The 12,375-nt window shown below is 38.3% G+C and overlaps 1 protein-coding gene across 2 annotated transcripts; it reads right to left on the bottom strand.

Annotated features, from left to right (window-relative positions):
* Positions 1-806: 806 nt before the first annotated feature.
* sppl2 (signal peptide peptidase-like 2) lies at positions 807-10,720 on the bottom strand. Of its 2 annotated transcripts, none has more exons than XR_013797577.1 (15): positions 10,566-10,720; positions 9,455-9,571; positions 8,704-8,886; positions 8,537-8,626; positions 8,271-8,410; positions 8,008-8,150; positions 7,809-7,905; positions 7,610-7,726; positions 7,436-7,517; positions 7,275-7,349; positions 7,122-7,184; positions 6,926-7,025; positions 4,922-4,999; positions 4,509-4,744; positions 807-2,314 (listed from the first exon to the last, which is right to left on the bottom strand). XR_013797577.1 is itself a non-coding variant. In XM_079612688.1 (15 exons), the coding sequence occupies exons 1-15, from the start codon at positions 10,611-10,613 to the stop codon at positions 2,144-2,146; spliced, it is 1,665 nt and encodes a 554-aa protein (XP_079468814.1). In that variant the 5' UTR covers positions 10,614-10,720; the 3' UTR covers positions 965-2,143. The 2 variants fall into 2 exon arrangements, 1 of the variants encoding a protein (XP_079468814.1); XM_079612688.1 differs by having other exon boundaries at positions 965-2,314; positions 4,584-4,744.
* Positions 10,721-12,375: the final 1,655 nt, after the last annotated feature.

Raw genomic sequence — 12,375 nt, 5'->3', positions numbered from 1 at the left:
GGTGATGGGATTCCTAGTACTTTGGGAACAAATAAAAAAGTATAAACATTTTATTTGTGATGGAAAACAAAAATATCAGAGTCTTTTGTCAATAAATCAGGGGCTTAAGAACATCACATGTTGTCATCTTAAATATGACATGGCTTAATTAAATGCAGCCCAAGCTAAAATTATTTATGACTACATTATTAGGCCCAGTTCCTCTGATAATTTTGAGGATGGGTAAAAAAAAAAAAAGCACTATTTTTGGTTACAGAGAGCAAAGAAATTCAGATTTGGTAAAATGAGTACTACAAAAGTTTTCAAATTGTTTTAATAGATTTTTGTTTTTGGGACCGTATACAAAAAGTATTAGATCCCATATATGTTCAAATCATAGCATTTTTAGATTTTTAGCAGAACATCCAATAACCACAATATTAGAGTATTATAAGCGATGCTTTGTATTGGGTTCATACTGTAAATTGTCTTGGAAATGTCCTAGAAAATGGTGGCCCGAAAAGGACCTTGGTCACTTGCATTTTATGAAAAGAGCACCATGACCATTCATGAATGAAAGAAAAACTAAGGACTGAGAATTTTCATCATTTTAGCCTTCTAAAATTTGTTCATTTAACTTTAAAAAAAAGAAAAACAAGCTATTTTGCCCAGGGCTCGACCACCTTTGACAAGAAGTGCCTTGTTTTTTTGTGCGTGTTCATTGTGCCATTTGGCCTTTAGCTCAGTGCGGCTTATTTCATGCACAATATGGCATAATGAACACGCACGTTTCTTGCTTTTTTCCCCAGCTTGGTCATAGAGTTCAACATTAGCCTGGAGTTAGAATACATAGGGAGTCTAGTGAACCTGGTGAGAGTAAGACACAATTATACTATTACACTTTACCAAACACTTTTTGATGAGGGAGGAAAATGCCAAGAATATTTTACAACACATTCTTGACTGTAATTATACTTGCTTTTTTGCAATTGCTCTCACATTAAAACACCACAATACACAGTTTATAACATAATGCATTATTCCTTTAATATATGCACTGCACTCTTCAACAACTTTTCAAAATCTGACTTTTACAGCATATGTTGATCTGTTGATTTATTAATACTGCAGAAGTATTAATAAATGAACAGAACTTGATTACAACTTGTCCAAGTAATTCCATATGATCACGGTGTAAAAGATTTCAATGAGACAACAGCGCAACAAACTTCTTAAATAAACTCAATGTAACTTTAGATTATTAAATCATACACAAAGACATATCAGTGCTTTACACTGGAATAACTTTTAAAAAAAAAGTACCATGAATACAAAATTCCTACTATAAAACAGAATGACTGTCACTCAACAGATGGGCAGGAAAGTATTCTTAAAAACTGCACTTGCTTTAAAAATGCACTTTAGTTTTTATTTAAAGATCTCAAACATCCCTTCCATCAAGTAAACAGCAAATTCCAAATAAGCCATGAGCATATGAATATGATCTATATCAATGCAACTAAAGTTGAAGTCACATTCCAAAGTTTTAGTTAAATGTGGCCATGTGTAACAGTACTGCTCTTAATTATACAGCATAGCGTAATATAAACGATTAACAATCTAAGGATTAAACTAATAAATCATTATTCCCGACGCTTTTGCCTCATTCGGTCCTTTTTAGCACCGTATTTTAAAGGATGAGATACTTCAGCGCTGTTGTGACAAGAACCCGCCACGAATGCATTATCAACTGGAACCCAAATAGAATTTTTCTTTTTTGTGAGCCGTCTTGAATATTCTGGACATTTGTTTTAAAATGTCTAGCTGCACTTAGTTTCATTTACTGACTCTTTTTACAGTCTATTTACAAACAAAAAGAAGAGAAAACAAAATGAACACAGAGTTGAAATCCTTGTGAAGAAGATTGAAGCTGTCCCTTCGACGCGCTCCTAATACCATCACGTAAACTGGAAACAAGTTGGATGACGCACAGCAGGTGTTGTCTCCTCATGTTTTTCCCTTCAAACAGACTGTACAATTTCAAAGGCTTAAAACAAGTGCACTGAGATGTTCATACTGCTCAAGTCTATTACATATATGGTCAGATATATAACTGACTGCAAAAAAATAAAAAGAAATTAGCATCCTTCCAGTCTTGTTTTTATTACGTAGATGCATCTGTAAGATGCGGAACTTCCACTTGGGCTGGTGGAGGAGGGTCCTCGCTCTGATTGGTCGTTTCAGAGTCCGGCGGCTCCGGATTGGACTGGGGTTCATCTGTGGACGGTCCTGGGGTTTGAGTACAGTTGATCTGTTCCATCACAATTGGAGGAGGCTGAGACAGAAAAGTAAAACTTTCATTTAATTTTGATTCATAGATCATTTATATATGCACACTACATTAATGTTTTCGTTTTAAAAGAAATGATGGAGATTCATCAAAGACAAATAAAATTGATCAAAAATGATCAAGACATTTATAAATGTTAAAAGATTTCTATTTCACATAAATTATTAACTTTCTATTAATCAAAGATTTCCATAAATATATGAAGCAGCACAACAATTTTCAATATTGTTAATAATAATAATAAATGTTAATTGAGCAACAAATCAGCACAATAGAATGATTTCTGAAGGATCATGTGACACTGAAGACTGGGGTAATGAGGCTGAAAATTCAACTTTGCCATCACAGGAATAAATTACATGTTAAAATATATTAAAATAAAGTTATTTATATAAGTGTTTTTGATCAAATAAATGCAGCCTTGATGAGGATAAGAGACTTACTGGAATTTAAAGCAGAAGAAAAATGTTAGAATCGCTACGCTGAGAAGTGAGAATGAGAAAATGGTTTCTGATTTATGACTTTATAACACTCAAGATGAGTGGGATCAGGTTCTTCTCTACGTCATACAGAAAATCACCTTAGATCAACTTAAGACCAACCAATCTCCAGGCCGATTATTAGATTAAAAGCATAAGCACTGTTAGCTCAAGAGCTGAGGAAATGAAACATAAGCCCTCTTCCGGTACACAGATCTCTTACCAGACCTAAAGGAGACATCCAGTGTTTATCAACCCATAATGACTAGTGAGTGGTTTTAACTCGTGTCTTTAGACAAATGCCTGTGAAATCAAACAATGTAAATGGCTGATTGTGTGATAACAGGATGGTTCACCCAAAAATTAAAACTCTCATGTTGTTCCAAACCTGTGAGACTTCGGGAAACAAATGAAGATATCTTTAAATGGAATCTGAGGCTTCAAAATATTAATAAAAAGATTGTAAAAGAAAACATAATAAATCGAGCGGTTTAATCCAAGTCTTTTGAAGAGACACTATTGCTTTATATGATGAATAGATTTAATTTAGGCTTTTATTAACACAGAGCACTCAAATTTGGAAAACAGAAGCTCATGGATGCTTGCTTGACACGCGAGAACCAATGAGGTTTGTTCTTGTTAGGTTGAGCTTCCATTTACCATATTTGAGTGAATGTTCGCTGATCAATGTCTAAATTAAATCTATTCATCATATCAAGTAATTGAGTCTCTTCAGAAGATTTGAATTAAACCGCTCAATTCATATGGATTTATTTTATCGCTTTTTCAACGTTTTGAGGAGGAAAATTTTAGGGTGATGAGACTTTCAATAGAGCACAACAGTCGTAACAGCGCATTTCCATAGGGAAATTGATTTTTAACGATAACTAATAATCCTTTAAAAACAGACCTCCTGTGAGCTACGAGGATGTTAATCTATGGTATTTACTTCTGTTGAAGCAATCAGCCTGCGTTATTTCAGCGTATTTTAAAAATAATCGAATTTTCTAATTAAAAATTACATTACCCATGATGCGGTACAGAAAATTGCACCAATCAATGAGTAAAAAAAAAAGCTAAATGTGCCAAAATAGCTCTTTAGCTCCGGCCACTCACATGAAGCACTGAAAATTAAGTAATCGAGTCGATCTCTCTAAGCTCTCAAAATACTTAAATGTGTATATATGCATATTTTGCAATAAACTTTAAATAGTTTTTAAATATGTAATCTGATTTGTACATGAGAAGTTTGATATTTCTCCATTTTTAATTATATTATGCTGTTCGCAATGCTTCATGGGATTGTAGTTATTTTTCTCACTATAGCTGTTAAGTACACATTCTTGTACTTTTGTCATTTTGTCAGATTTTCTCATTTATTTTGCGTCAAATCAAAGTTTATCATGTTTACCAGTGCTGCTGAAAAAGGGGGCGGGAACTAATGCACTATGGAGGGAAAGTCTTATGGGTTTGGAACGACATGAGAGTCAGTGAGTAATTGATGACAAAATCTTCATTTTTGGGTGAACTACTACCCCTTTAAGAACAATTATACATATCATACATATTGGAAATTAACGTTTTAATCTTAAGGTACAGGTTGACACCGAACCCCTCCTTTAATAAAAAGAAGACACCCACAGTAAAAATGAGAGCAAAATAAGAGCGGAACAAAAAACACGTGGGTGGTTTTACTCAACTGTAATTCTAGTAACTGTACATAACCCTAGAACTTTTCCGATCGAAGAAGGCACTCATATCAAACTGGTATTCACCACAAATCCACTTCCTGTCCAGAACAAAGGCAACTCCTTGCGCCACAGTGCCACCGCAAGGCTGGTGAGAAGTGTGCAAGGCACCAGGTATAAGAGGGCAGGCTGACCCATCTGCATCAGAGCCAGAGCCACAAATGTGATGAGAAGACCAATGCCGTAGCCTAAACAAACCAAGATCACATTCACAATCTTATAATGATAAGCACCATGTACTGTACATGCTTAAAAAGATCCCAAATAACTACACTAAAGCATGAGCGTAGAAATATTGCCCTACAGTATGTCAGTGTATTACCACATTAAACATATCTGAATTTAAAAGGTTGCCAGTGTCTTACCAATAGTGCAGGCCAGAAAGTATATTCGAGAAGTCTGCATGAGAATGTCAAATCTGTGACAATACGCTACAAGCAAACCTGAGGAAACAAAATGAAAAGGAAGATCAAATTATCAAAATAGGCTAAAAGGAAGAAAAGAAAAACAGAAAGATTTTGAAGCAGAGTTTGATTTCAATAGCTTTTCTTAAAAACAAAGAAATCAGATACATACAAGCATTGTATATTTGAAGAATTTCTAAATCTTTAATAACATATTTTATATGCAGAGGCAGATTGCCAAGTATGCCTAATATTTTCTCTTTCTCTTATTGAAACAACCAAAAAATATGAATCCAAAAATCTGAAATATTAATCCAAAATGACAACACAAATAAAAAGTCAAATTCAATTTGGAGGGTGTGATGGATTATTAATAGATAAGATAGTAAACTATCTTTTGAAACTAACCATGTTTCCAACTCTAAATCTGACTTCCCCTTCTAGGTCTAACATTCTGACAAACTTTGGACACAATGTACCAAAGCGTTCTGTTCTTTGTCTGTATTATGTCATGACATATTGAGTAATCAACTGAACTCTTAACCCTTTACAATGTTTTTTGAGGAGATATTTTTGCTTATGCCAACAACAGAGGGTAAGGGGGGGGGGCTTATTTTACCAATTGAACCAATCATATTGATAGTAGGTGACATGTTAGTCACGCTGTCTTTATCCTATAAAGCCTGATGCATTCTTCATTTTGGGAGAGATTCTCTATGAACTGCTCGAGGACTCTCCCGGCCGTGATTAAAGGACACGTTTAAAGACTCATTTAAAGGACATTTGCTGAAGTCTGTCTGTCTGCGCAGCATGTTAGAGTAAGGAGACTCAGCCGACGTCGTTGTGTAGACGCGCTAGGGTATAGGATTAGACTAGGCCGACGTCGATGTGTAGACGCGCTAGAGTATAAATATTATAGGAAACTAACGTCAACTGTAGACGTTCGGGGACGTCGATTGTAGACGAGACGCAGATAGACTTAGGTCAGGTGCGAAATAAGAAAAATGTACCACAAGGGGCGAAACCATTAACCGCAGTGACGTTTAAACAGGTAAACATGTCAGCAGTGTGGACACTTTACCGTGACTAGAAAGTAGTGCTGGGCGGTATACCGGTTCATACCGAAAACCGGTGTATATTTTCGTTACGATTTTAATTTGTAATATACTGCCATACCGATGCATTTAATTACACGAAGTTCGGAACGGACCCTTTACATGAAATGTGTTCACGCACTGTCTCGAATAGCTTAGGGAGCGCTGTTTCAGAGATGTATTTGCTACCAGGCAAACTGTACCGGGGCTCCAAATGTTCAATGAAGCGGCAAAATCCAACGTTTTTGACGACTGACAGTGGCTGGTCATCCAGAACAATAAACTCGATAATTTTGTCGGTTATATTGCCAAACAGCGGACATACTGCTAGTGCGTGCATTTGAATTTCTTCTTTACTGCTCTAAACGGCGGTTGCTTGTGGCGACACAGCACAACTTCCTATGTTGCCGCGGGCAACCACTGTTTAGAGCAGCGAAGAAGACTTGATCTCCGATTTGCAGCGTTAAGCAAAGCTAGCGTGCAATAACTATGTATTGTTTATGAAAATGGTATCGGATCGGTACAAGTACTCGCCAATACCGATGCCAGAATTTTTATTGGTATCGGCGCCATTTCCGATACTAGTATCGGAATCGGACCATCTCTAAAATTTTCCCACTTCTTTAGTTTCCCACTTCTCGAAAGAAGTTTCCACCAACTAGTTTAATTTATCACCTACAAAAAAAACTACACAATAATCAGCTTGCCAAGTTCAATGACCTACACATTATTTTTTTGTTTTTTGGCTAAATTAAAACTTTCATTTCAGTTTTGGTAAAAAAAAAGAATTTCAGTGCATCATCACTTTCTTTCCATGAACTCTGGAAATCTGTTCATCATGCAGCTGATGCAACAACAGTAATGATGTTACCTGGTACCAAGATATCCCCGAAGCCCAGGAGAGAGAAGGGCCGGTCACACAGGACCAGAGGAGACGAATTTAACCTGGGCACTTTCAGCACCATGGGAAGCTAATGAAGACAAAGATCCCCAAATTGACACCACAAAACAAAACTAAAATGTATTTAAATGTATCCACATTTTCAACAAAATAAACACCTTCCTACCTTTTCATGAGTAGAGGAATCAGAGGGACCAGCCGCCACCTCAACCATGATACTTTCCCCACTCTGCATGGAACAATAAACAAAAATATGCTAAAGAATATATATTTTTAGTTTGCATCAATTTTAAAAACGAAACTAAGAAGAGCATTGTACCGTAGTTAAGAGTGGTGTTATGAAAACAAAAAACACGTCATACACGAACAGCACGACCAGGAGCAGAGTGCAGGCCTACAATGAGAAGACAAATCAGTAGGAAATGCATCACCTCCACACGCTAAGGTAATCGTCAGCATCCACCAGTATTTTAAACTCACCTTGAAAGTAGGCAGCCTGATTGTTTTCAGCATGTAGAGACAGAAAGCGATGCCTAACGCATCCTGAAGTATCCACGCCCACCTAGCGAACATGACTTTTCATCAGATACCATCCGTAATAGTGCTGAAAGTGTCAAGAGTCTTAAGACCTAAAGTGGTTTTCACTATTCTTACTGGTCTTCGTTGCGGAAAACTCCCCAAGTGACGCTGACTCCTATACAGAAGGCTGAAAGGACCAGCATGCGCACCTGTGGCCGCTTGTGGCAATATGGCAAGTTATTCTCAGGTACCCTGTCAACACACAAAGCATCTCCTTCAATACAAAGCCAAAAGGAAAGAATCTTATCTTGTCTTTCTCATGCACATCTCTGACCTGCATTTCCCAAATGGTAGTCTTCGGACAAAAGGCCAAAGACAGCTATACAGACCGACGGCAGATGCCAGACAGAACGTTGCTATAGTCATATACACTGTGAGAGAGAGCAATGCAGAGGAATAAATCAAAATCATCAAGTTTAACCAAAGTACACACGGTTTGTTGAAAAACGGTAATACTTAAATTATTTATTTACCCAATTGATCATAGAAGAAATATAAGAGCACCAGCATAGAGCAGCACATGACCACAAACACACAAATCATGATGGGGGTGACGTCAACGATCTCCTCGTCTTGTTTCTCGGCACCGTCGTCCCTTTTGTGCTTCATGTAACGTCTGCCGGCACACAGATGTGGGTTTAGTTGGATAAACTCTGCAGGCTGTCAGCTTTATTACTTATTTATCTTGCAACCTGTGCCTCAAGGGCTCAAAATGTTACAAGGGCACAATTCTTACTTTTTAATGTCTCTGCTGCCAGCCCAATATCCTCCGACAGCCACTGTGCCTACTGCCATCAGAAAGATGAGCACCATGTTGTAGTCCACCACCGGTTCATTGGGCGCATACATGGCCACCTGCCGTTTCTCCCCAAACGTCTACAAACAGAAATAAGAGAGCCTTTTAAACTTGTATTGCCTTTGTAATTTCAATGTGATGTGTGTTGAAGTGATTTTGATTGAGCAATTTCAGTCCACAGACAACCTGCTCTAATGAAAAATTACCTTACTGATGTCCAGCAAGTCTTTATAGCTTAGCAAGGCCACTGGGATGCCTATCTCCTCATACTGGGACTTGTTGCCTGAGGGTGGAGTCTGTAAAGCATGTATAACAAGCTTATTGTGACTCCTGTGAAAATGTTTTCATGACATTAATGGTGTTAGAGTCTTACCAGTCTATCTTTGCTGACAATCAGTAGTCCCTTGGCACCATTGATCTGGGCCAATCTGACTTTTTCATAGAAAGTGCAATTTCCTCTCATCACCATTGGGATGCTGTTTGGGAAGCCACCCTCGGGTACATCAGAGGGGGAGCACAGGACAGAGGAGGTGAGATCGTAAGTCTGCAGCCGTGCCTGAAAAAAACAATTAAGGACGAATGAGTGCCAGCATTGTGATGATAAATTGTATACTGCAGTTTCAGATACAGCAGAGGTTTCTGTTGGGAACGAGGCCTTTTATCGTGAAATCATTACATTATGTGAATCCACGCGTGTGTGTGTGTGTGTGTGTGTGTGTGTGTGCGTGTGTGTGTGCGTGTGTGTGTGTGCGTGTGTGTGTGTGAATACTTCCTTGGTTAGTAGAGACAGGAATACTTTCACCAAAGCAAAAAGCTTATATTAAAGGAGAACTCCGGTCAATTTTAACATTGAGCTCAATTTTTAGTAAATTTGGAGTGCTGTCAATACAGAGAACAACGACAAAAATCGGTGTTGCCTACACCGTGTTATCCTCTTTTTAAAATTTGCACCCTATTGGCTTGAATGGGGTCTAATTTTAAACCTGCTTTTATTTCTCTTATCATCCTTGATGTGTCAAAGACCTTTCCCAGAGTATTTGGATCTTGTCTTTCAGATCCAAATAAAAGCATTCAAATGTGTGTGCGTGTGTATGCGTGTGTGTGTAATGTAAATTGCTACTAACTGCTTTACTGAGGTCCTGAGGTAGTCGAGCCCACTGAGAGTTGAAGAATATGCAGTAATCTTTGCCTTTACTGTTCCCCTGATCGCTGAAATGTGCCATGCCATATTCACCTAAAACCTGTGAATCAGAATGGATACAGCTCAGGTTATTGGTTAACGGGTTTGTGCATTTCCTCCTTGCTGAAAGAAAAACTGACAATGGGAAAGAAATGTGTTAAAATCTGAGGGTGACATGAACTTGCATAAAACTGTTTTTAACCCTTATAAAACCATTCATATAGCGAAATGCACAGTGAATTATGTATTCTAATAAATTACAGGACCACATTCAGAAATTGTGTTGCTTTTGGGTTACTCAGTAATTGTGTCACTGAGATGTTATTCATTTTCTTAATATATTACACTATTCAGGAATTTGTTTCTGTAAAATGGACTGATAAATAATAACACAGGCGGTATGATAAAAGGCCATATGATGAGTTACAGATCATCATAATTAGCATATCTAGCAACTGGACAATAATTAAAAGACAGAGCTCATTGTGACCCACACAAACACGATACACCATCACGTTAAGACACTACAATTCTAATAACATTAAATGGAATGAACATAATACTCAAATGTGAATAACTAGTAAGAAAATAATAATAATACACTACATTTTTAAAAAATCATACATTTTACATCTAATTGAATATAATTCTGGTAAGGTATATGGTAAGGTAACTTACGGTTTAGCAACTAAATGGGTTTTGATGTAGCATGTTTACATTCGTCTTCTGGAAAATTACTGACATTTCCAGTGTACAGTCTCACTGTTTGCAAAATAAATAATCACATTAAAACAAAGGTTTGCCATTATTGATCCAGCAAAAACGATAGTTTGTCGCTCGTTTGATCAGTGTTGTACATTTGTTTCGCAGTAACAGTGTGTGCGAGAGGACTCGGCCGCGCGGGCCCCAAACATGCACGAGCACATCCCTACTGACGTCCACGGAAAGCTAATGTTAATGTGCCATCGGCAAACAGATTAAACAAACTGGGCACAATCCTTTTGAGAAACCCACCAAAAAGCAAACAGGTTCTTTTGTGTCTTCTTGCGTCTTACCTGTTTGAACAAAAGAGCTGCCCAAAGGAGACTTGACAAAAATCTCATGATGCCTGAATGTTGTTGTCGTCTCCCCCATGCGCACTGCCCTGCGCACTGCCCTACGCAGACTCAACTATCAGCTGTTTAAACATATCCCGCCCACATTTTGCAGTACGGTGCCGATTGGCTAACTTCATCTATTTCCGACCATTCACTATTGGTCTATTGGCTTTCACACTAGTCAATCAAATTTTGGTCCCGCCTTCGCATCATAAAGTCCAAATTTGTCATTCATTGGAAACATAATTCCCAACCGTTTAATGGTTAATATTAATGTAATGTTAATGTAGGTAGGTGTACTGACTTAAACCTAGGTTGCAAAATACATATAGATATTTTTCAATAACAAATTCGTTTATTTATTTTGTTTGACAGATTGAAATAGTATATGTGCCACTGTGCCACCCACTGCCACATGTAAGGAAATCCTGCCTAAAATTTCCATTTGCGCTGGATATTGCATTTTCACACATTGACCTTCAAACTCATGCATCGTGTGCAAAAGGCTCAAGTGATGTGAGTCTGGACAGAGTATGTACTGCGAGTGTTCGCTCGGACCACGCCCCCTTTCAGACATGTTGCGACATGCCCTAGCTTGCAGAGAACGGCTGTCAGTTTAGTTTCAGTTTCATCAGTTTATTAGTTAAGCTTCAGATTGTGTTCGTGTGCGTCAGTGATCACAAGTAAGTTACAATTATATCATATAGATAAGTTAATATTAGCGATATTATTATGGTTGAGTTTACAGTCAGTGATAGCCTTTATCTCTGTTGTATGTGTAGCTTGTATGGCATTCTTATTGTGGTTCGCTTTTCATGACATGTTTAGCACTGTTTATTTAAGTAACTAAGGAGAGTTATTAGCCTCAATTGTGTTTATGTTAGTTAACATCTATGTTTATTTCCTTTCTTTTAGAACCACACTTACACTGTAAAGTTCATAATAAATAGTGCCTGTGCATCTGTATTTCAAAGCATATATAAAAACCTTCAACGAATATTCCTGCCTTCCGTGTCCTGACTAGACACCCCATATTGGTGACTAATTTTCATAACCAGTAGAGCCCCATTACAATTTATGGTCCTTCGAGCCGGATTAGAGTCAACGATATGGCAACCAGTAAAGAAGGAATCAGCCTCCCTGTTTCACCTGTGCGCCCCAAACGCTCAGTGCAACGCCCAAGATATCTGGATGATTTTCTAGTTGAATATACAGATCAGCATAGCTTAGCACAGATGCACAGGCACGAAGAGGAGAGGGAACCACTCAGCCCTGCTAGAAGCATATCAACAATGCAGAATGCAAATGAAGCCATTGTTCATCAGGCTTTGGAGACAGCGCGGCAACAGAGTGAAACAGCTAAGAAACAAACAGAGCTTTTGGAGCTTTTCCTACAGCACCATTCCCCTCAGACCTCAGCTCAGTGGTCAAGGAGGTCATCACGGCATCAGACCCCAGTACGCCAAATCTACCCAGACAGAGGAGGTGAACCACAGCCTTCCCCAGCCCTTGCTTCTCACCACCACAGAACTGAGGATCATCCAAGTGTAGCTGCAGAACTAACCCATCAGCTAGAACAAATGACACTTCCTCCGTCTCTCAGCCGAGTCACTCAACTCCATCGGCACACGCTCGATCCACGCTATGATGTTCAGGCTATCAAGCAGGATACTGAACATGATCCACCAGCTCACCTTCAGACCAGCTATCCCAAAGGGTCACCCCAGGGCCCACAGCAGTCAGTAGGCTTGTTCAGAAATGCCTCATC

This window comes from Phoxinus phoxinus, assembly GCF_949152265.1.
Source record: "Phoxinus phoxinus genome assembly, chromosome: 5".
Taxonomy (NCBI): Eukaryota; Metazoa; Chordata; class Actinopteri; order Cypriniformes; family Leuciscidae; genus Phoxinus; species Phoxinus phoxinus.
This window is presented reverse-complemented; position numbering and strand designations above follow the sequence as displayed.

What these genes read in the sequence shown, in the direction of transcription:
- sppl2 (XM_079612688.1), bottom strand. Translation starts at nt 10,613, where the DNA reads ATGAGATTTTTGTCAAGTCTCCTTTGGGCAGCTCTTTTGTTCAAACAG. An exon ending in TCAGGCTGCCTACTTTCAAG is followed by an intron (nt 7,350 to 7,435) that starts GTGAGTTTAAAA and finishes TTCTCATTGTAG; the next exon opens with GCCTGCACTCTGCTCCTGGT. An exon ending in TAACACCACTCTTAACTACG is followed by an intron (nt 7,185 to 7,274) that starts GTACAATGCTCT and finishes TGTTCCATGCAG; the next exon opens with AGTGGGGAAAGTATCATGGT.